Raw genomic sequence first — 25,726 nt, 5'->3', positions numbered from 1 at the left:
GAGTTTAAAGGCTGTGATGGGAGAACTGAGGATGGATCAACATTGTAGTTACTCCACAATACTAACCAAAAAGATGGAAGCCTGTACAGCAAATCCAACATCACTGAGTACCACTCTTCATACAGTAATTGGTGGTGGCTGCATCATGTTATGGGTATGCTTGTCATCAGCAAGGACTAGGTTAGTTTTTGGGGGGTATAAACAAAACAGAGTAGAACTAAGCATAGGAAACATCCTAGAGGAAAACCTGGTTCAGTCTGCTTTCCAACAGACAAGTTCTCCTTTCAGCAGGACAATAACTTAAAACACAAGGCCAAAAATACGAGTTTAACAAGATGACAGAATGTTCCTGAGTGACCTCGTTACAGTGGACTTATAAACGGCTTGAAAAAAATATGGCTGTTTAGCAATGATCGATAAACAACTTGAAAGCTTGAATAATTGTACTATCTAGGTGTGAAACGCTTAGACTTAGCCAGAAAAACTCACAGCTGTGATCGCTGCCAAAGGTGATTCTAACATGTATTGACTCAGGTGTGTGAACACTTATGAAATACAGCAATATCTCATTTACATTTAATAAAATTGGCTACAAATTCAAAAATATTTTTCACTGTCAATATGGGCATTGTGTGTAGATTGTTGAGAAATTTTTTTTATCCATTTGAATTCAGGCTGTAACACAAATGTGGTATAAAATGGATGAGTGCGATTGTACAATAGCTAATATAGTGTACACTGTCAAGATGCAGTACTGTGTCATACCCTAAGACAAATTGATCTCATTTAGCCATTTTCCGGTTTCAGCCTCCAGTATCTATGCTGCAATAGTTTGTTGGGGGGCTAGGGTCAGTCTGTTATATTTGATGTAATCATGTCTTGTTCTGTGTGGATTTAAGTATACTTTAATTCTCGCTCCCTCTCCCGGAGGACCTGAGCCCTGGGACCATGCCTCAGGACTACTTGGCCTGATGACTCCTTGCTGTCCCCAATCCACCTGGTCACGCTTCTGCTCCAGTTTCAACTGTCGCCTGTGGCTATGGAACCCTGACCTGTTGACTGGACGTGCTACCTTGTGCCGGACCTGCTATTTTGAACACTCGGCTATGAAAAGCCAACTGACATTGACTCTGGAGGTGCTTACCGGTTGCATTCTCTTTTGCACCCTCTACAACCATTGTGATTATTTGACCCTGCTGGTCATCTATGAACATTTGAACATCTTGGCCATGTACTGTTATAATCTCAACCCGGCCCAGCCAGAAGAGGACTGGCCACCCCTCAGACCCTGGTTCCTTTCCAGCCATTCTAGGGAGTTTTTCCTAGCCATCGTGCTTCTACATCTGCATTGCTTGCTGTTTGGGGTTTTAGGCTTGGTTTCTGTACAGCATTTTGACATCGGCTGATGTAAAAAGGGCTTTATAAATACCTTTGATTGATTAATTATGCAACTGTTACACAACTAGATAATGACCTGAAACATGATTGGTCACTAACTGCAGAAGATAAGGAATTTCAATTCAAATACGTACTCTGCTGAATGTGGTTGAGAATCAGCAGAAAACTATGCAGCTGCCTCAGCAACAGCAGGGAGGGTGTGGATCATCATTCTGACCACCACCCTCTTAGTTCTACGACGATGAGCCAAGACAAGCGCCACCACAGCCTGCCTGCTACCTCCAACATCTACATGCCTTCCACTGAGCCCAACAGGAGATACTACCAAAATATATGACTAGAAACAAAACTGCAGACAAGAGTAGCCTACTGTTAATATTAACACAATTGTAAGTTTCAGGGATTGGGGTGAAGGAAATTGTGATTAGTGCATCTGGAACAGGTTGTGTTTAAACTGTGCTCAGATGTAGTAGTCAGCTGGCCCGAGGCTGATTCTACAGACAGATTTGCCATTTAAATCTGAGCAAGGATTAAATAATCCACCCTGAAAGTCTGCATAACAGACCAAACTTCCTCAGGGCAGGGAAAATAAGGCCTCATCTATGACCTCATCACAAGGAAACTACCCTGTGCTATAAATCACCACGGGAACCACTACTCTGCACCTCACACAGCAACACACTAGAATAGCAGATACCAGTTAGTGATCAAAATCCCATGACTGCTTTGCTCCACCACTTATGGACACATCTAATTGCAGATTTCATTGAATGGGGCCTGGGAAGGAAACAGGAGCACTTTCCCCTAAACAGAATGAGCAGTACACAATGACTAAACATGGCTGTTACTTTAAGGGCCACTACTGGGGGAGATAATGCATGACGGAAGTGGCGTGAAGACAAAACAGCAGCAGGGTCAGAGAAAGGGTGGTCTGTGTTCCCCAGTGGAGTGTAGATGGCTGAGTGCCAAAGTCCCCAGGGCGTCCTGGGGGCCTCTGGTAATTATGGTCCTACAGAGCTAACCCTTCATTCACTAGGCCAGAACACAGACGCCCCAGCCTCCACGGGGCTGGATAGGACTGGGAAACACATGCACACACACAATATACCATAATCAACAATGCACCCCACAGCACACACACACACACACACCTTTGTGATCAGCAGTGCACTCATGTATGTCTATATGATTAAAGCCATCTGATGAGTATAAAGTGCTTAACTAGAATGATAATTCCATGGTTGGAGTAAATCCCTGCCAATAAATAATGCTGTTATTGCCTATAGCAAATCACAGGGATGGAGAAATTGCACAAGGTATGAAAGAGAGATTTATTTAATGACAAAATAAAACAAAAGACAATTAAGAGATGGGGACCAGCAACAGTACTATGTATCCACAGAGATGTTTGGCATTGCTACGCCCACTCACAAACAGAATTTAGACAGACTGACAAACGACGAGCGAAAACTAACTTACAAAATAAAATACATTGAAGTTTTCGAAAGAACGACACAATTGATCTACAAACACTGAAAGATTAGCCACAAGGGTACAGCCTTTTTCATTCATTAAAAGTCATTACAAAAATGATAACAATCTCCATTTAATAATAACGATATTATAACTGTAGAAACTGTCCTCATTCCTGGGGTGTATTCATTACATCTTGCAACGGAAAAACATTTACCGTTTAAGAACCAAACAGAACGAAACTGAGGGACCTACCTGAATTTGTCCAATAGAAACTCTTGTTTTAGTTGTAAAACGCTTTACAACAGAATTGGAGTAACGAATACACCCCTGGTCAGATATTCAGTGGTTTAGGCTGAAACCGTTGGACTCCAGAGAGACCAAACTAGCTTTTCAGCCAATGTCCGAGCACACAGTACTAGGACCTTCTCATCCAAGGAGGGGAAAAAAGGACATAATTAAAAATCAAAAACATTAATAGTTCATTTCACTTCGACTCAACTGAAATGCAATATATAAAAAATAAAAACATTTGCCATTGTTTTTGATGCCCCACCCTCCCTCAAATTGAGTCCACCCACTCCGTCTCTTACTATCTGTAACACTTCTGCCAGCTTCCCTCTGCAAAGATGGACCACAAAACTGAGCCCCCACCTGTTGAAGTGTTCACTCCATAGGTGTGCTCTGGGTTGAAGGGCATTGGTGGATTATCCTCAGAAAAACTTACCTTTAATTATTGAATGAATATTGTATTGAAGCCTAAAATGTAATCCCAGGGATAGAGTTCCATTGTTTGCATCAAGCTCTTACCGATCTGTGAAAGTTCTAAACCACAATTTACAATGGCAACAGGTTCCTTGGGACACCACTTACACCCTGCTGCTCTCCAAACCCAGGTTTCCTGTAGTGTGGAGTGTGTATATGTATGCGTGTGTGTGTTAGTGGCTGTCCACCTGACAGTCCTCAGCACATGGATATGGTGACATTGATGCCCAGGTTCCCGTTCTCAGCGAACAGCTGCGCGATGGAGGTGTCAAACACCAGGCAGTCGCTGTTCATAATGGCCGTGGCAATGCCCTCGTGGATGGAACGGGGCGTGGCCTCCCAGGTGAGCCGTCGCCGGTGCCCGTTGAGCTCCAGGCGGTAGGCAAAGTTCTCTGCCTGCTTCCGCGTGCCGATTAGCTGCACAATGGCAAAGAACTGCTGGTGACCGTCGTACTTCTCCTGCTTCTCCAGGACCAGCATGAAGTGGAAACCAAAGCAGGACTGCATCATAACCCAGTCCACTGCTCCAGGCAGGTTAATGTCTGTAGCCAGGAACACTATGTCCTCGCCCTGCAGCGTGGTGATGGATTTGTGCTGGTGCATGAGGTGGGGCATTACCGCGTCCAACGAGCCCTGCCACTTACAGGAGGCCCCTGGGCAAGGGCAGGAGTACGGCCGGAACTCACACAGCTCCTCGTGCTCCGCCTTGTCTGTGTGGGGCAGCGTTACCTCGCAGCCCGACGACGCATACTTGCAGGGGAACAGCACAGAGTTGGCGACCTTCTCCATGGCCAGGTTCCGGATAGAGCCCAGCGGGCCCCGACAGGTGGGGCAGCAGGTGAGCTTGGGACGGCAGTTGCTGCAGACCAGGTGGCCGCTCTGGCACTGCAGGATGGGGGGCAGCACATAGTCGAAGCAGACAGGGCACTCAAACAGGCTGGCCAGGTCGCTGTTAGAGGCTGTAGTGCCGGACAGGGTGGGGATGCGCTGGGAGGGGGCGCACTTGGAGGTTCCTGTTGGCAGCGCTGTGGCGGTCTGGCGACTCATTTCTGTCGAGAAACACAGGGGTTAGAGACACACACTGGGCGAATAACTGAACTAGACATTTGGTGAGAACACCAAAATAGGTGATAGTAGTGGGGGAATGTGAAGACAAATGTCAAGCCTCTCATGGAGACTGTTACCAGGTCACGTAGGCAATATGGTATAAAAACAGAGAAGGGCACATAAAGTACATAAGGCATATAGATCACATGGACTATGATCAATGAATACCAGACTAACAAAATCATGGAGATCACTGTAACGGAGAGGCAGACGGAGACATGCTCTAGATTTCATCTTCTCCACGCCGAGACCCCTGCCATGTAAATTAACATAGAGCTAGGCCTCAGGGCCTCTAAGGAGATGTATTCACTGATAGTAATGTTCCTCTCCCAGCACAGCTGCAGTACAGTGGGCCTGGTTGGGGCCTCAGGGCAGGCAGCCCTCTTCACTGATGAGTATCTCCCTCCCTCTCTCTGGGGGTCAGCCTGGAGGCTCTGTGATACACCTATCTGTCCATTTGTTCAGATAAAGTCTGACCAGCGCAGGGCAAGCAGACAGCTTGGAGGAGCTATTATGGGTTTGGGAGAGCGACACAGATTTTAAAGGTAAAACAATTAAGGTTCCAGGCGGCAAAGTGGACTGGGATGGCTGTGAGAGCAGAGCAGAGGGCTAGCTTGCTTCCTGTCAGCTGTTCCCATGGCAACAGGCTGTGGTTGAGGGCTTTGTGGATGGGACGGCCCACCGATGGGAACAGGAGGGAGGGATGGATTTTCCCTGGGCCGCCTGGCAGGAGCTGGGTGTGACCCACCCCTGGCCCTGCTGCTTCTTTATATAACCCAAAGCCGTAGCACATTGTACAGCTCAGAGACTGGGAGGCGGGCAGGAAGACAGCTATGATGGGGGCACTGTGGTCCAGCCAAAATGGAGGTAGTTCACTGAAACTGTAGGAAGCACAGAAAGGGAGAGTGGAGGAGAGGAAGAGAGGGGCAGACTGGGCAGCAGGGCTGTGCGTGTAGGTGTCATTGAGCCTGCCTGTAAACACATCTGCTCTGATAAAGCTCTACCTATTTATAGGTCTCCTAGCGAGCAGCTCTGGACACACAAGCAACAACTGTGGACTAAATTAGCACAGAACAACAAGGCCAAGACTAGCAGACCTAAAAATAAATAAATAACGAGCTTGACGTATAGGAGCTAAGAACACATCTTGTTCAGATGGTGGCTATAGTCTGGTCCTTGCTATCTGGGATTGTTGTCACGTCCCTGCCCCATTAAGTTGATCTTTAAAATGGTTAAGGTAAGGGTTTGGGCAGGGCTCTACAGTTTCTCACCTATGTGCCTAAATATTTTTTATTTAGGAGCACCAGTGCACCCCAAAAAAAAAGAAATGATAATTGTTGCAATGATTACATCACTGTACCGCAGCTCCAGTGCCATGGAGAATACACTGAGGGCGGATTCAAGACCGTCATGCATGCACCATTACTACAAAGAAAACAGCTTGTTACATTAAATATTTTTCATCGTGCTCCTAAATTTTTCAACATGTGCTCCTTGTAAAAAATTTGTTTTTTTTTTAAACAAAGGTCAGCATAAAAACCCTGGGTTAGAGTTAGGGTTAATAAAGGGAATACTGGACACAGAGGCCTCATTGCCAAAATTCTGAAGTATCCCTTTAAAGCTAGGGATGTCCCAAGGATCCCTGATAACTCTAACCCTGGGCGGTTAGTGTCTGTATGAGGTACAATATATATGCTGGCGTGAGTGAGCCCCTTAGCAGGAAGTCTGCAGTGACAGCAACAGAGTATTTCTGTGTGTGTTGCTTCTGCAGCCTGCATGTGGGCAGTGGTGTGCTCCGATGCAGCAGGGAGGGAGATGCAGACAGCTCTTTAGTTTTGTTTGTCAACTGGAGGCATTGGTACCAGCAACCTACTCTACACCCTCATCCCAGTCTGCCTGCCTGCTGCTTGGCCCTCCTGGGTCCCTGCTGGATGCAGGCAGCCATGGGACTGGTGCAATAATGAGCATAATCAACACTGCTCTGAGAGTATGCTCATTGGTGTGCCTGCAGTGAGGATCATAGAAGGAACAGGCGACATGAGTGTTTCTCCTACTGAAGAGAAGATGTTTATGATTTTGAACCAGGGTGTACAGGCCAGAGTGAGGGAGCAGGTGAGCGGAGGTTACTGTAGAGACCAAATCAAAGCAGTTTCATCATAAATAGTGGAAATTAACCTCCCAATAAACACCCAAAACAGCCAGGTCTTGTGTCATAACAGTGGTTGACTTGAGCAGGAGTTCACCGGAGCCGAATACCAGCACCTCAAAATATTCTCCAAGCTCAAGCAGTAAAACATTTGCGCGAAAGTATTGTGGAGCTCCTGTACCAAAATATTAAAAACAGTACCAGAACGTATCAGTCCATGTCAAGTACTGCATCACAATCGTACAGTCAATAACACAATAGAAAAATCTATGTACAGTGTGTGCAAATGTAGAAAACTAGGGAGGTAAGGCAACAAATAGGCCATAGAGGCAAAATAATTACAATTTAGAATGGAGTGATAGATGTGCAGATGATGATGTGCAAGTAGAGAAACTGGGGTGAAAAAGAGCAAGAGGATAAATAACAATATGGGGATGAGATAGTTGGGTGTGCTATTTACAGATTTACCATACCTGTACACAGCCATCGGTAAGCAGCTCTGACAGCTGATGCTTAAATTTATGGGGGAGATGAGTCTCCAGCTATTTTTGCAATTCATTCCAGTCATTGGCAGCGGAGAACTGGAAGGAAAGGCTGACAAAGTAAGTGTTGGCTTTGGGGATGACCAGTGAAATATAACTGCTGGAGCGCGTGCTATGGGTGGGTGTTGCTATAGTGGCCAGTGATCTGAGATAAGGCGGGGCTTTACCTAGCAAAGACTTCGATGACTTGGAGCCAGTGGGTTTGGCGACGAATACGTAGTGAGGGCCAGCCAACGAGAGCATACAGGTCGCAGTGGTGGGTAGCATATGGGGCTTGGTTTACAAAATGGATGGCACTGTGATAGACTGCATCCAATTGCTTAGTAAGTGTTGGAGGCCATTTTGTAAAATGACATCGCCGAAGTCAAGGATCGGTAGGATAGTCAGTTTTACAAAGGGTATGTATGATTGGCAGCACGAGTGAAGGAGGCTTTGTTTTGCAAAATAGGAAGTAGATTCTAGATTTAATTTGGATGCTTAATTTGAGTCTGGAAGGATGCCCTGAGGGTGTCTCAGGGAGAGTGGGAATTGCAAATAACACATTTTCATTTCCCACCCCACACCTGTACAGGTTATCCACTTGTACATACAGTGAAACAGAACTATATATGCACCCACTAATTATAATTTTCTTATGGTTAGGAGGGAATAATTACTTTTACTGGAAAGAGGTGGTATTTAAACTCAGTGGAGTAGGCTACCTCAGGCTCTGGTAGGACTGGGTAAGCAGTTAGAACTGTATGTGTCGACTGTGGTCAGTGTCCTAGGATGGGCTGACTTGTGGTGCGGTACCGGTGGAAACTCGAGGCCATGTCTTCACACTGGAACACAGGCAGTTGTACAAAATCACTTCAAGAGATCTAGTGCTTCCCCCTAGGATTTTTTCTAAAGCACCAGTGACAAAGTCAGCCTGGAAGTGGTCTTGTGGCATGGTTTTAGAGGAGCAGAGCCAATTTTGCTGTTTTAAATCTAATTTCCTGAAATTTGACACATTTTGTCATGGCTTATGCAGTGTTCTTATGCCACCCGAAAGACTCAAACATAAGCAATTAGTGGCTTTATTGTCATGAGAAACGTGTTAACATTAGAGGTCGGCATGGCCGATTAATTAGGGCCGATTACAAGACTGCGCGGCAGGCTGACCACCTGTTACGCGAGCGCAGCAAGGAGCCAAGGTAAGATGCTAGCTAGCATTAAACTTATCTTATAAAAACAATCTTCACATAATCACTAGTTAACTACACAGGGTTGATGATATTACTAGTTTAAATAGCTTGTCCTGCGTTGCAAATAATCAATGCGGTGCCTGTTCATTTATCATCGAATCACAGCCTACGTCGCCAAACGGGTGATGATTTAACAAGCGCATTTGCGGGGGAAAAAAAGCGCTGTCATTGCACCAATGTACCTACCATAAACATCGGCTTTCTTAAAATCAATACACAAGTATATATTTTTAAACCTGCATATTTAGTTAAAATAAATTAATGTTAGCAGGCAACATTAACTAGGGAAATTGTGTCACTTCTCTTGCGTTCTGTGTAAGCAGTCAGGGTATATGCAGCAGTTTGGGCCACCAGGCCCGTTGCAAACTGTGTGAAGACCATTTCTTCCTAACAAAGACCATAATTAATTTTCCAGAATTATGACATAACATTGAAGGTTGCGCAATGTAACAGCAATATTTAGACTTATATGATGCCACCCGGAACTGGATGTCATAAGGTGAATGCACCAATTTGTAAGTTGCTCTGGATAAGAGCGTCTGCTAAATGACTTAAATGTAATGTAATGGGAACGGTTCCATATTTCACTGAAAGAATAAAAGTTGTTTTCAAAATTATAGTTTACGGATTTGACCATATTAATGACCTAAGGCTCGTATTTCTGTGTGTTTATTATAATTAAGTCTATGATTTGATATTTGATAGAGCAGTCTGAGCAGTGGTAGGCAGCAGCAGGCTAGTAAGCATTCATTCAAACAGCACTTTCCTGCATTTACCAGCAGCTCTTCACAATGCTTGAAGCACAGTGCTGTTTATGACTTATCAACTTACGAGATTAGGCTGGCAATCCTATAGTGCCTATAAGAACATCCAATAGTCAAAGGTATATGAGATACAAATGGTATAGAGAGAAATAGTCCTATAATATCTACAACTTAAAGCTAACTAAGTTCCTTGCTCGGAACATGAAAACATATGAAAGCTGGTGGTTCCTTTTAACATGAGTCTTCAATATTCCCAGTTAAGAAGTTTTAGGTTGTAGTTATTATAGGACTCTCGCTCTCTATAGCATTTGTATTTCATATACCTTTGACTATTGGGTGTTCTTATAGGCACTTTAGTATTGCCAGTGTAACAGTATAGCTTCCGTCCCTCTCCTCGCCCCTACCTGGGCTCGAACCAGGAACACATCGACAACAGCCACCCTCGAAGCAGCATTACCTATGAAGGGCAAGGGGAATAACTACTCCAAGTCTCAGAGCGAGTGACGTTTGTAACGCTATTAGCCTGCACCCCGCTAACTAGCTAGCCATTTCACATCGGTTACACCAGCCTAATCTCGGGAGTTGATGGGCTTGAAGTCAAACAGCGCAATACTTGAAGCACAGCAAAGAGCTGCTGGCAAAACGCACAAAAGTGCTGTTTGAATGAATGCTTACGAGCCTGCTGGTGCCTATCATCGCTCAGTCAGACTGCTCAATCAAATCATAGACTTAATAATAACATAATAACAAGAGCCATAGGTCATTAATATGGTCGAATCTGGAAACTATCATCTCGAAAACAAGACGTTTATTCTTTCAGTGAAATACGGAACCGTTCCGTATTTAATCTAACGGGTGGCATCCATAAGTCTAAATATTCCTGTTACATTGCACAACCTTCAATATGTCATAATTATGTAAAATTCGGGCAAATTAGGCAGCCCAAACTGTTGCATACACCCTGACTCTGCGTACAATGAACGCAAGAGAAGTGACACAATTTCACCTGGTTAATATTGCCTGCTAACCTGGATTTATATTAGCTAAATATGCATGTTTAAAAATATATACTTCTGTGTATTGATTTTAAGAAAGGCATTGATGTTTATGGGTAGGTACACCTTGGGAGTCCTTTTTCGCGAATATGCACCGCATCGATCATATGCAATGCAGGACACGCTAGATAAACTAGTAATATCAAACATGTGTAGTTAATTAGTGATTATGATTGATTGATTGTTTTTTTATAAGATAAGCTTAATGCTAGCTAGCAACTTACCGTGGCTTACTGCATTTGCGTAACAGGCAGTCTCCTCGTGGAGTGCAATGAGAGGCAGGTGGTTAGAGCGTTGGACTAGTTAACTGTAAGGTTGCAAGATTGAATCCCCGAGCTGACAAGGTAAAAATCTGTCGTTCTGCCCCTGAACAAGGCAGTTAACCCACCGTTCCTAGGCCGTCATTGAAAAAAAGAATGTGATTGTAACTGACTTGCCTGGTTAAATAAAGGTGTAAAAAAAAGAAGAATAAGATATCTGCCAAACCGATTTCCGATTGTTATGAAAACTTGAAAATCGGCCCCAATTAAAATCGGCCATTATCGGCCACACGAGAAGGAGTAGCTCAAAATGTCCCTCCACATGGAGAGGAGTCGATTACTAAACCAGCTCAAGGTGGTAGCTCACTGGGCCTTCATTAGATGACCTGTACATTGTGGACCCCAGGAAGAGTAGCTGCTGCTTCGAAACACCTAATGGGGATCCCAATAAAATACCAATCCCCCAAACACCTGTTTTACCAACCAAGTCGCTTTCCCTGCGTTAACCCAAAAACACAGCTCTCTCATACAGATCTCACTCACACGGACACACACGAGAAAGAAAATGTTGCTTGCCTTCGTCCATAAGATTCCCAAATAAGGCTTTCTTCTTCTCTTGAAATGTGGGGACCTCTGAAAGGGGAGAGAGAAAATAGAGGTTAACTAGGAGTAAAAACAAGACAAGAAAGAGTCAAATGGAGCTGAGGTCTTCATAGAAACACACCAATCAGCATCACCAAAGTCTCAGTTCTGTGAAGACCCATAAGCCCACCTTCTCTGCTGGGCAACCACTCAGGGCTGGTCATGGTCAACAGTTCTAGCTATAGTATACACCGAAGGTGGACATGTGTTGGGGACTGGGACCTGCTCGAACTTCAGCCAATACAAATGCAGTGTTAACCAGTGAGCCGAGGAAAGAAAACATGGCTACGGCAGTTCTCTCTGAGACAAGTGCTAATACTGAGCTCTCTTGGCCAATCAAAGATTTTGCTGAAAAGCTTCCATCATGCAATGGGTTAACACTAATGCAAAGTATATTACATGAAGCTTCGATTTCAGTCTTTCCTTTAGAACTACCTTTAAATATTTAAGAATGTTCCATCGAAAAGTCAGAGGCACTTACGTTTTTACACTGTCCACTAGCATTTAGGCCTGCTATCACATTACAACAACTTGGGCTAGACCTTGCTAAATATCCTCGCTACCTGACACGAACATAGAAATTACTTTACAAAATCAGTCAACTGATTGACAAGGATGCAAACTGGTAAGTGCCCACAAAGTGACAAACCAAATGTACATGGAAACACGTGAAAAACCAGTGTAAAGCGCAATTTAAAAAAATATTTTCTGGAGAACAACGAGTACACAATACACATTTGATTAAAATTGCAAAACTCCTAATTTACTAAACCACAATCACGAGAGAAAAGTGTCCTAGTAGTGGGAGTTGGGTTCTTTGGTCTGGGTTGAAGGTTGATCATGAAATGTCTCCCCAGACAGGAATACATAGCGCACTACGTAGATTATTTGCCGAATTCCACAAGGCCACAACCATGCTTAAACCACACAGGGCATAGTTGCCCTTTAAAATCAATTGCACACCAGCAAGATACCATTGTATTAAGATAAAGGTGTTTGTGGCAGTTCTTGTAACAGTGTTTCATGTGATTGGAGAGTCTGCAAATCAAATGCTCAATCGATTGATACAAATCATGATAAAGCTGACATGCTACTTTGCAGTAAACATTTAATTGGGAAAGCCTTTAGAAATGACTGTTTAGGCATGCTAAATGGCTACACATAAACAGATAGGCGGACAGAAATCAGGAGGTACTTCATGAAGATTCAGGAAATACATTCTATTCATGAATTGAGCAACGAGTGCAATAACTACTTTTCTAATAAGTTAAAGTTAAAATTAAATGTGCTCAGTCCAGAGCCTCAGCCAGTGATTGATGAGACAACAACCCACCCCCATTCACATGGATGCCAGAAAGCGACAAGTTCGCATCCCTGGATCGAGGTCCTGATTGTGGTCTTCTGTAGCTCAGTTGGCAGACTTGGTAGAGAATGGTGCTTGCAACGGCAGGACAGTAGGTTCGATTCCCATGTGTCAATTGTTCGCACGCATGACTGTAATCCGCTTTGGGTAAAAGAGTCTGTCAAATGGCATATATTATTATTGACCCAAATCTCTGCACCAAACTCATGTCAGATTTGTAGTTTTAACATCTGGCTACCCCGGTCTAACCCATTTGTTGAATCATGTTTTTGTGTAAAACCATGAATTCTCATCACTAGCCCGTTAAAATATGACTTATTGAAGATGACAGTCGGTAAGGAGCACCAGAAACTAGCAGATGCAGGCTAAACCCAAAACAAAACACTATCATGTGCATCAGCAGCCTCCATGTAGGCATCTGGCTTTGAGTTAGTGTGGACTAGAAGAGTCGGGCGAGTCTCCTCCTGCCCTGCCTCCTTACTGTAAACTCCTGCTGCTGTTTACTACCAAACACACACTGGCTGCCTGTGCCCTCCACACACACAACCACTTTAAAGCAGTCCAATAAAGTGACGTAACAGCCTACATCTGAACACAGAGGGAGACAGAATGAGTTGGCAACCATGAGTGTTGAAAAAACAAAACCATTTCTTCTCAACACAAACATGCCATTATTTGTTGTCCACTCATGTCGTCTCTCTCACGATCCTGCACACACACAATCAATTAGAATCTGCAGTACTTTGCAGAAAACAAAGCCAAATGTCGGGACAGAAGTGAACACCTGTAGGTATTTATGACACCACAGTTGCACCCCAGGTATAGGAGGAGCATGGGAAAGGGCAAACATTCCATTCCAACAGACATTTTTCCCACTGAAAAGTGGGGCATTTATGAGCCACAGAGTGCAAATAGGACTTCTTACCTTTGGGGTTGTTGGCTGTTCTAGTGGCTACGCATGTGAAGAGCTTGAGCACCCCCTTCCATGAGTTCACAGGCTGCACATTAGCTCTGCCCGACATAGGGAGAGAGTGAGGGAACTCTTCATTGCGGTTTTTCCATAGAAACAAAACAGCCCATAACAGAGGGCCGCTCCTTTCCGGTCCCCCCCCCCCCTCCCCTCCTTTGGGTCTCTGCCTAAACCCCCATCTGAAAACACAGATGTACTACTTCTATCAGAGTCTGAGAGTCCATGGACAGACACCTTGGAGGGATGGAAGCCTCATACAGAGCCAAAGAGAGAACACCACTTCTTTCACCACCACAGCAGAGAGAGCAGGAGGCTAGAATCCAAAAATCCTCTTTAAAGTGCAGCCCAGGAAAAGGCCAAGAAAGGGTGGAGGACCGAGGGTGGGGGCGAATAGAGACCCAAAAACACGTTGCTGTAATTCAGGAATGTTACACAAGTATATCCAGCTCCCAGAGCCTAGCAGGCAGCTTGGGCAGCAGTCAGCTTTGGCAGCAGGCAGGCAGCCCAACCAGGGAGAGAGGGAAAGAAAGGGAGAACATTGAAGAGGAAGCTAAGGAAACACTGGCAGTGTTTTTCTCCCTCTGAAAGCATAGTTGAGCCCTGGTGTAAGTACCCTCCCTGCATCCTCTGGTTGATCCAGATCCAGTCAAGACGGCAGCTGCTCCAGGCAGAGATAGGGAACTCCCAGGCAGGCAGCTGGGTGAAAGAGATCGACAGTCCTGGCTGAGCACCACAGAGCAGTCCCTCTAGAGGGATCTACACAGTCTATGCAACGGATCCGACAGAGGGTCGCTGCTGCTCCCTGTAGGCTAAGGAGACCAACAGACTGGAGAGAGTACGCTCACATTCTCCCTCACTCACTCTCCTGAGGTGTGGGGCCCCTTCTCCTGGGCTCAGCCCTTCTCAGATTACAGTCTGCCTGCTCTGGCAGCTCCACCTCCAGCATGGCTGACACCTTCCTTCCTGCCTCTCTGCTCCCTTCCTTCCTCTGACCACGTGGACTAGACAAAAGAGACTGGAAAGGGTAAGAGTCTGAAAACAACTACTGTTAAATACACTCTGACCTCCGACCACATAGCAGCTTCACAGTGGAGTGAACACCCCAAAACACAAAAAAGTCAGACTATACATGAAATGCAAAGCACATTCAGAGTGGATACCAAAAAAAATACTCCATACATACCCTCTTAACAGACACCCCACCATAACTTACATTTCCCCTACTTGTGTACTCTAAATGGTAACTGCTGTATCCAATCAAATCCAAAATAGACTTCCCACGAGGCATGGCCTATCTGTGAGAGCAAAGTGAAAGTAAATCCTCAAATAAAATAAAAATAATAATAGTCAGCACCATGGCCAAAGTTTTAGCAGCCCACAAAGTCTAGGTAAAAAACAAATATCACCAGTCACCATTTGACAGGCTTATGGCTGTATTTGTTTATTATCAGGCCTTTTGTCTCTCAATATTTCAGACCATCCAACTTATACCATGTCACAAAATATTTTTCAGCAACAGATATGGCATGACCTTACAGAATGCTAGAACAGCAACGATCTATTCTATACAGACCTCATTAACAACCAAACGATACTAATAAACTGACAATAGACTAGACAGAAGATCCATTCACTGCCCTTTCCTCTCCTCCCTGATTAACATTTGAAGGCTATTACACAGAGAGGTATTCCTACTAAAAGCAGCTGGATATTATTTGGCATCCTGCAACAGACTGGTGAACAAAAGGTTACTCAGGCAGGCACCAGACAGAGCATATAAAGAGCATATACACAGTAGCAGCAGCAGGCAAAAGTGTAGCTCTTATGGTTGCTCTTAAAGTATAATGTCTTAAAGCCACAGCTACAGTAATTTGGATATAGCCTACATCTTGATTTGGTAAGAACATGACTAAAACACTTTTGTCAAGCGTATTGTTAGAGGAGGGCAGGGGGGGACTGAATTCCCATGAATGACAAGTGTCAATATTTACATCAAATCTAGACAGACACCTGCAAAGGGACAAAATGCATAGAACTCAACCAGCAGAATGCAAAACAGGTTCCCCGGGGGAAATGTACCATCGGTCTACCACAAAGAACACAACTCTGCAACAATAAAGACAGACAAGCGTAACACTTTGGCTGATAAAGGAATAGGAGTAAAGTCTGATCAGAAGACAGAGGGGCCTACTTTCACTCTTAAATTAATCCATGGAAACACCTTCCATGAAGGATAAACAGTTGCAGTGACAACCCATTCCTCCACCTCATAAAACAAGCACATGCAATCATCCTACCTTCCCAAAGAAAGACCAACTCTCCTCAAAATGGAAATAAAACAAATTAAACGGGTATACTACAAAGCAGGAAACAATGAGTTAGCCTGCTAACTTTGACAAACCAACCATAATGAAAGAAAATAAATGTTAGTTAAGTTAAACGTAGATGTATTTTTGGTTTTTGAGTCAATTGGATCATGCCCATTTCAAGAATACCTCAATCAAATGCAGACCATATTATCTCCGAAGAGAATTCTCTTTGGTTATCTTCTTATGGCTGGGAGGGGGGGGCAGTATTGAGTAGCTTGGATGCATAAGTTGCCCAAAGTAAACGGCCTGCTCCTCAGTCGCTAATATATGCATATAATTATTAGTAGTATTGGATAGAAATACTCTAATGTTTCTAAAACTGTTTGAATGATGTTTGTGAGTATAACAGAACTCATATAGTAGGCAAAATCCTGAGGAGAAATCAAAACAGGAAGTGAGAAATCTGAGCTTTGTATATATTCACCAGAGTCCCCAATGAAATTCCCTTGATATATTCATGATGTTGCACTGCCTAGGGGATCCACTAGATGTCAACCATCAATAGAAATTTGAATGAAACTTCTACGGTGTTGTGGGAGTGAATGAGAGCAGAATGTATCAGGTGTCTGGCAGTCAGCCATTTTCTGATCACGTGCATTCCATTGCTCTTGAAGACACGAAGGAATACTCCAGTTGGAACTTTATTGAAGCTATACGTTAAAAACATCCTAATGATGGATTCTGTACTTAGATTGAAATGTTTCTTCCACCTGTATATAAAACTGTAATATAAGTTTTTGTCCGATATAATGCTGACCAGAATGAGCGTTTGGATATGCATACCAAACACGCTAACAAAAGAAGGTATTTGGACATAAATAACACATCATTGAAAAAAACAAACATTTATTGTGGACCTGGGATTCCTTTCTGATGTAGATCATCAATGGTAAGGGAATATTTATCATGTAATTTCTTGTTTATGCTGACGCCATCGTTGCGGCTATTGTGACTTTTACTTTGAGCGCCGTCTCAGATTATTGCATGGGTTTCTTTTTCAGTAAAGTTTTTTGAAAATCTGACACAGCGGTTGCATTAAGGAGAGGCATATCTGTAATTCCATGTGTATAACTTGTATTATCATCTACATTTATAATGAGTATTTCTGTTGAATGATGTGGCTATGCAAAAATCACTGGATGTTTTTGGAACTAGTGAGTGTAACGCGCCAATGTAAACTTTATCAAACAAAACATACATGTATTGTGTAACATGAAGTCCTATGAGTGTCATCTGGTGGTTTTTGTGACTAGCTGGAAAACCTGAAAAAAATGGCTGTGTTTTCTATGGCTATGTGGTGACCTGACAATCATGTGGTGACTTTGCTGTAAAGCATATATTTGAAATCGGACACTGTGGTGGGATTAACAACAAGATTAGCTTTAAAATGGTATAAAATACATGTATGTTTGAGGAATTTTAATTATGAGATTTTTGATGTTTTGAAATAGGCGTTCACTGGCTGTTGTCATATCGCTCCCGTTAACAGGATTGCAGCCATAAGATAACATCACAGCCGTGTATAGCCCCCTCAAGCCGATACCACGACTGCCCTCAAGGAACTTCACTGGACAATGCAAACTGGAAACCATATATCCTGAGGCTGTATTTATTGTAGCTGGGGATTTTAACAAAGCAAATTTGAGAAAAAGACTACCTAAATTCTACCAGCATATTGACTGTAGCACTTGTGCTGTAAAAACAGCCATTGTTATTCCAACTTCTGGGATACATACAAGGCCCTCCCCTGCCCCCTTTCAGCAAATCTGATCACGACTCCATTTTGCTCCTCCCTTCCTATAGGCAGAAACTCAAAACAGGAAGTACCCGTGCTAAGGATTATTCAAATCTGGTCTGACCAATCGGAATCAACGCCTCAAGATTGATCACACGGACTGGGATATGTTCCGGGTAGCTTCAGAGAATAATATTGATGTGTATATATATATATATATATATACACACACACACTGACACGGTTACGGAGTTTATCAAGAAGTGTATAGGAGATGTTGTACACACTGACTAAAACCTAGCCTACCAGAAACCTTGGATAGATGGCAGCATTTGCACAAAACTGAAAGCACGAACCTCCACATTTAACCAAGGCAGGGTGACTGGGAATATGGCAGAATAAAAACAGTAGTCATTCCCTCCGCTAGGCAATCAAACAGGCAAAACGTCAGTATAGAAACAAAGTGGAGTCGCAATTCAACGGCTCAGACAAGACATTTGTGGCAGGGTCTACAGACAATCACGGACTACAAAAGGCCACGTCGTGGACACAGACGTCTTGCTTTCGGACAAGCTAAACACCTTCTTTGCCCGCTTTGAGGATAACATAGTGCCACCACGCGGGCAGATACCAAGGACTGTGGGTTCTCCTTCTCTGTCGCCGACTTGTGTAAGACATTTAAAAGTGTTAACCCTCGCAAGGCTGCCAGCCCAGATGGCATTCCTAGCAGAGTCCTGAGAGCACGCGCAGACCAGCTGGCATGTTTACAGACATGTTCAATCTCTCCCTATCCCAGTCTGCTGTCCCCACATGAATGCAAAGGTAACTGAGCTAAATGACTATCACCCCATAGCACTCACTTCTGTCATGAAGTGCTTTGAGAGACTAGTCAAGAATCATATCACCTCCACCTTCCCTACCACCCTAGACCCACTTCAATTTGCTTACCGCCCCAATAGGTCCACAGACGATGCAATCACCATCACACTGCCCTATCCCATCTGGACAAGAGGCATACCTATGTAAGAATGCTGTTCATTGACTATAGCTCAGCATTCAACACCATAGTACCCTCCAAGTTCATCATCAAGCTCAAGGCCCTGGGTCTGAACCCAGCCCTGTGTAATTGGGTTCTGGACTTCCTGGCGGGCCACCCCCAGGTGGTGACGGTAGGTAACAACACCTCCATTTTACTGATCCGCAACACTGGGGCCCCACAAGGACGAGTGCTCAGACCCCTCCTGTACTCCCTGTTCACCCATGACTGCGTGGCCATGCATGCCTCCAATTCAATCAGAGGTTTGCAGACGACACAACAGTAGTAGGCTCGATTACCAACAATGACGAGACAGCCTACAGGGGGGTGGAGAGGGCTCTGGGAGTGTGGTGCCAGGAAAATAACTTCTCACTCAACGTCAATAAAACAAAGGACATGATCGTGGACTTCAGGAAACAGCAGAGGGAGTATCCCCTATCCACATCAACAGGAAAAGGTGGAAAGCTTCAAGTTCCTTGGCGTACATATCACTGACAAACTGAAATGGTCCACCCACACAGACAGTGTTGGGAAGACAGCTCAGGAGGTTGAAGAAATTTGTCTTGTCACCTAAAACCCTCAAAGTTTTACAGATGCACAATTGAGAGCATCCTGTTGGGCTGCATCACCGCCTGGGACAGCAACTGCACCACCCACAACCGCAGGGCTCTCCAAAGGGTGGTGCGGTCTGCCAAACGCATCCACGGGGGAAAACTACCGGCCCTCCAGGACACCTACAGCACCCGAAGGCCAAAAATATAATTCACCCCACTATCATCCAGCAGGCGAGGTCAGTACAGGTGCATCAAAGCTGGAACTGAGAGACTGAAAAATAGCTTGTATCTCAAGGCCAACAGACCGTTAAACAGCCATCACTAGCACAGAGCGGCTGCTGCCTACATAGACTTAAAATCATTAGTCACTTCAATAAATGGAACACTAGTCACTTTTAATCGTGTTTCCATGTCTTGCATTACTCATCTCATATGCATGTACTGTAATCTATACTATTCTACTGTATCTTAGCCTATGCCGCTCTGACATTGCTCGTCCATATATTTATATATTCTGAATTCCCTTCCTTAGATTTATGTGCATTAGGTATTTGTGAAATTGTTAGATATTACTCGTTAGATATTGCTACACTGTCGGAACAAGAAGCACAAGCATTTCGCTACATCTGCAATAACATATGCTAAACACGTATGTGACCAATAAAATTTGATTTGGCCAAACAGTTTCAGGATGGAGAAATTCACAACAGATAGCGTAGCCCTTGCCTAGCTCTCACATTTCAACTGCAAAAAAAGCATGCTTTGTGACACCCCTTTAGCAAAAATATAACAGTAGTTTTTCTATCTATCTATCTATATCTATATCTATATATATACACACACACAAATGTACTTATAGTGAGTTTACTCCCATAAACAGACGATTTAGTCACTTAACATCCTGGTAGACAAGAGCAGCCTGGGCAGAGCATCCACATCGGCCTGAACAGAACAGCATTATCAGCAGTATCTGATGTTTTGCCATGGAGAAGGTATGTTGAGGGTTAGAATCTGAAGGCAGAAACACCCATCTTCAAACATCCATATACAGCCGTGCTCCTCTGCAAAACACACACACGCCTAGTATCATGTTCAATCTATGCTGCAGGAGAGGGATACTGATTAAGATGGAGAGAACTGAAGAGGCAGAGAGAGCTAGTCAAGTGACTAGTCATGTTTTGTAAAGGATAAGAATGACCTCACTGCCTGAGTGTCACCAAACTGGAATTACTGCAGCTAGAGACACAGGGCTGTCACTATGTGGGGTTTATCATGTTTGATTCACTATGCATGTGCTGTTGCCAGCAAGTCAGGCAGTGACAAAGGACAGACTACTACATTTATGAACCAAGCAGTCAGCAATGACATTTTATTAAAACCCAGACCCGCCCTAACACACCAATATTGGAAGTCTGATTAATTGTTTCTGTGCAACCCCACCAACGAGCTCTGAAATGGTAGTCCTAAAAATAAGGTTGTGCTTAGGCAAAGTAAATCACAAACATAAAAGACCATGGTTCTCTGTTGTAGCTGTTAATGGACCTGAGATGGATGCTGTGCACAGTTACGTCCAGTCATGGCGAATCAGTAAAACAACTTGCAGAATTGTGCTAACCAATCACAACATAGATACAAGAGCTAGCAGCTCAATTTTCAAATAGCTCATTAGGGAGAGCATTTTCCTTGCAAGTAAGTTGACATGTATAACTCGATAAAGTAGCCTGTTACATTCTTCATTTTAGATTAAAAGCAGCAGCCATTTAAGGCGCAAACCCGGCAAATTGCATTGTTTTGCGAGTGATGGCTACTAAACTAAGCTTTCCAGCAAGACGTAGGAGCGTTACAGAAAGTATTTAAGCAGCTGCTGTTGCACCTCGTTTGTGATATCTTGAGTCTTAATTTCATTATTTTGACATTCATTTCAATTGTAAGATGTTCTCCAATCTCAGGTATTAGACTGGGCAAATATTTTTTGAAGGAAATAGCTCTATATAATCATGCAGAATATAGCCTAAGTATAACTGCATTAAATAATGTTGGAACTACAAAACATTGTCTTACTACTATGAGTTGAAGACTTGTCAACTGAGAAACATGGGATAAGGAATATAACATTTACAGAAATTATACTACCCCTGCCACATCTGATTACCACTAGCTCCGCTTGTCTACAATCCGACTGGAACGCGCCCATTCATGTTAGAGTTTCTGACAATACCATCGCCAACAGACATTTAAAAACAGTCCATTAGCAAACACGTGGAAGGTTGCAAGGTATATTCAACTAACTAGCTATGGAGGCCCAGATTCTGTAAGCAAAATCATGGGACGATGTCATCCCCATTGCAAACGCTAGTTAGCGTACAACGTAAACAAATCAATAAAGCATATTTTAATCGTTATATTAACTAGCAGAAAAATAGATAGCAATACCTCAATTCTCACTTGCTGTGTAGATTACTTTAAGGTTAGCTGACAAATTCGACAAATGGCATGAGTAGACAGACAATTTTGGTAGGGCATGGTCATGATGAGAGTCAGCTAACGTTAGTTGTTTAATGACGTTAGTGGCTCGAGCGCGGCCTATGTAGCCAAAGCTTGTTTTTTTTTTATTATGTTTTTGCCAAGGCTAGGTAGTAGTCAGCTAGCTAACAATAGCTAACTAGCTAGCTAACGTTAGGTCGGAGAGTTAGTTACTGTAGCGATGTACAAGGCCTACTCTGTGGTGAAAGAAATAATCACAACCAGCCACATACAGTGGCTATCTACATAGTAATGTTAGCTAGTTTACCAGCTATATTATCCGGACAACGACGTCGAGTAATGTAGCTAACCAAGTTAGCTGAACTTGCTAGCTAAATTATTCTAACTACTTCAGCCTAGCAGTGGCGTTAGCAGCGGTGTTGTTTTTCGACTACAACCCGGTAAAACATCCGCACTCATTTGCACCCCTTACCTTGGTGTAAATATCCTTTTAATATTGTAGATAGCTAGCCACCGCGACGTAATCCACAAGGGATCCCGCTCCAATTGTACCGTCCTTCGCTCGTTAGCTATAGTGTTTTCCACATTCGGCTGTCCTCGAGAGACGAGACGCCTGTAGTCCTAGTACTCACCGGTCTCGGGCCCGCGCACAGTTGTTGAAATAGTTTCTTACGAGAGCGGCGCACAAGGGCATGAATGCGCTACTGGTTGAATGCGCCAATAGTTGAACAAGGCGTCATGACAACATCTCTTCAGTATCCTAACAGTAGCAGCTAATATAGTATTCTGCTCTATTGGTGGGCTTAATCTACCACACTCTGCATTCACTTGGGCTACTAAACCACGTATTATTCTGTAATGGAAACACAGTAATTAAAAATTAAAAGTAGAAAAAAAAATGTCAGTAGGCCTATGATGTATGTGTAGGTCCATGTGATACACTGTGATTAACGCAATGAAGCTTTTCTTTACCATTTCTTAAAATGTATGTTATTTTTCTTGCTGTCTACTTAAAGGATTGTGAATAATTCATAATCAAGGGACCTGTACAGTATTAATGAAACAGTGATACCTACCTTTACCTGCCATGTGCTCCTGCTTGGATACTCTTACAAAGGATCTGTACAGGCTAAAGTGATTCTCCATTACCCGTTACATGATAGGTACTGTTTGGCGTAGCCCAAAAATGTACTAATTAAGGAATGTAGACGAGCCGAACGTTACTCTTTAAGGTCCAAGGATCGTACAGTGCATTCGGAGAGTATTGATACACCTTGACTTATTCCAGATTTTGTTATGTTACAGCCTGAATTCATAATAGATTTAAAAAAAAAAAATATCAACCATCTACACACAATACCCTTAATCACATTTTTTTGTGTAGTCAGAAGTTTACATACTGTAACGACCCTGGGTTTATAAGCGCGGAACTCGACCCCGCCGCACGAGCATGCCTTTGCTCGTGCGGCGAGCAAAGACATCCGACCTCGGGCTAGAAGGTCGAAGGTTCGAGACCTGCTCCTTGCCTGTTTCATGACATTGGTGTCAGAAGTGATCGGACCTCGCATCCACGACAGTGCGTGTGCTTGGCCGGTGAGCGCGTTCCAGTAAGACGTAGAGACGCGCTCTCTGAAAAGAGGAAATCGGAAATCGACGCTGTGGCATGAGCATGCTTTTGCGGCACAGTCGATAGCGCTCCGGGCCTCGGGCTCGAAGGTCGAGGGTTCGAGACCTGCTCCCTGCTGTCTCATTGCAATACACTTAGGTTGGAGTCATTTAAACTCGTTTTTCAACCACTCACCAAATTTCTTGTTAACAAACTATAGTTGTGGCAAGTTGGTTAGGACATCTACTTTGTGCATGACACAAGTCATTTTTCTAACAATTGTTTACAGACAGATTATTTAACTTATAATTCACTGTATCACAATTCCAGTGGGTCAGAGGTTTACATACACTAAATTGACTGTGCGTTTAAACAGCTTGTAAAATTCCAGAAAATGATGTCATGGCTTAAGAAGCTTCTGATCGACTAATTGACATCATTTGAGTCAATTGGAGGTGTACTTGTGGATGTATTTTAAGGCCTACCTTCAAACTCAGTGCCTCTTTGTTTGACATCATGGGAAAATTAAAAGAAATCAGCCAAGACCTGAGAAATTTTTTTGTAGACCTCCACAAGTCTGGTTCATCCTTGGGAGCAATTTCCAAATGTCTGAAGATACCACGGTCATCTGTACAAACAATAGTACGCTAGTATAAATACCATGGAACCACGCAGCCGTCATACCGCTCAGGAAGGAGATGTGTTCTGTCTCAGAGATGAATGTACTTTGGTGCGGAAAGTTCAAATCAACCTTGTGAAGATGCTGGAGGAAACAGGTACAAAAGTATCTATATCCACAGTAAAACGACTCCTATATCGACATAACCTGAAAGTCCACTCCGCAAGGAAGAAGCCACTGCTCCAAAACCACCATAAAAAAGCCAGACTACAGTTTGCAACTGCGCATGGGGACAAAGATCGTACTTTTTGGAGAAATGTCCTCTGGTTTGATGAAACAAAAATAGAACTGTTTGGCCATAATGACCATCGTTATGTTTGGAGGAAAAAGGGGGAGGCTTTCAAGCAGAAGAACACCATCCCAACCGTGAAGCATGTGGCTGGCAGCATCATGTTGTGGGGGTGCTTTGCTGCAGGAGGGACTGGTGAACTTCACAAAAAAAGATTGCATCATGAGGAAGAAAATTATGTGGATATATTGAAGAAACCTCACACGACATCAGTCATGAAGTTAAAGCTTGGACACAAATGGGTCTTCCAAATGAACAATGACCCCAAGCATACTTCCAAAGTTGTGGCAAAATTTTATAACGGCCACAAAGTCAAAGTATTGGAGTGGCCATCACAAAGCCCTGACCTCAGTCCTATAGAAAATGTGTGGGCAGAACTGAAAAAGAGTGTGCGAGCAAGGAGGCCTACAAACATGACTCAGTTACAGTATACCAGCTCTGTCAGGAGGAATGGAGAAATTCACCCAACACCCAACTTATTTTGGGAAGCTACCCAAAACATTTGACCCAAGTTAAACAATTTAAAGGCAGTGCTTCCAAATACTAATTGAGTGTATGTAAACTTCTGACCCACTGGGAATGTGATTAATGAAATAAAAGCTGAAATAAATCATTCTCTCTACTATTATTCTGACATTTCGCATTCTTAAAATAAAGTGGTGATCCTAACTGACCTAAGACAGGGAATTGTTACTTGGATTAAATGTCAAGAATTGTGAAAAACTGAGTTTAAATGTATTTGGTTAAGGTGTATGTAAACTTTCGACTTCAACTGTAAGTATTCACACCCATGAAGTCAATGCATGTTAGAATCACCTTTGACAGCGATTACAGCTGTGAGTCTTTCTGGATAAGACTCTTAACAGTGTTGCACACCTGGATTGTACAATATTTGCACATTATTATTTGTAAAATTGTTCATGCTCTGTCACGTTGGTTTTTGATCATTCCTAAACATAAATGTATCTTATCCTTGCCGCTGACAAGCATACCCATAACATGATGTAGCCACCACCATGCTTGAAAATATGAAGAGTGGTACTCAGTGATGTATTGTGTTGGATTTGCCCCAAGGACATAAAGTTAATTTCTTTCCCAAATTCTTTGCAGTCTTACTTTATTGCAAACAGGACACATCTTTTGGAATATTTTTTATTCTGTGCAGGCTTCCTTGTTTTCACTCTGTTGTTTAGTTTTGTATTGTGGAGTAACTACAATGTTGTTGATCCATCTTCAGTTTTCTCCTATCACAGCCTTTAAACT

General features: G+C 43.4%; 1 protein-coding gene across 2 annotated transcripts; it reads right to left on the bottom strand.

Moving 5' to 3' along the window:
* Positions 1 to 2,710: 2,710 nt before the first annotated feature.
* Positions 2,711 to 22,596, bottom strand: LOC124000279 (E3 ubiquitin-protein ligase Siah1-like). 2 transcript variants are annotated; one of them, XM_046306550.1, is made up of 3 exons: positions 22,362 to 22,596; positions 11,313 to 11,369; positions 2,711 to 4,685 (listed from the first exon to the last, which is right to left on the bottom strand). In XM_046306550.1, the coding sequence occupies exons 2-3, from the start codon at positions 11,320 to 11,322 to the stop codon at positions 3,835 to 3,837; spliced, it is 861 nt and encodes a 286-aa protein (XP_046162506.1). In that variant the 5' UTR covers positions 11,323 to 11,369; positions 22,362 to 22,596; the 3' UTR covers positions 2,711 to 3,834. The 2 variants fall into 2 exon arrangements, with proteins under 2 accessions (XP_046162506.1, XP_046162499.1); XM_046306543.1 differs by lacking the exon at positions 22,362 to 22,596 and adding an exon at positions 13,667 to 14,607.
* Positions 22,597 to 25,726: the final 3,130 nt, after the last annotated feature.

The sequence above is a fragment of the Oncorhynchus gorbuscha genome, linkage group LG02 (genome assembly GCF_021184085.1).
Source record: "Oncorhynchus gorbuscha isolate QuinsamMale2020 ecotype Even-year linkage group LG02, OgorEven_v1.0, whole genome shotgun sequence".
Taxonomy (NCBI): Eukaryota; Metazoa; Chordata; class Actinopteri; order Salmoniformes; family Salmonidae; genus Oncorhynchus; species Oncorhynchus gorbuscha.
This window is presented reverse-complemented; position numbering and strand designations above follow the sequence as displayed.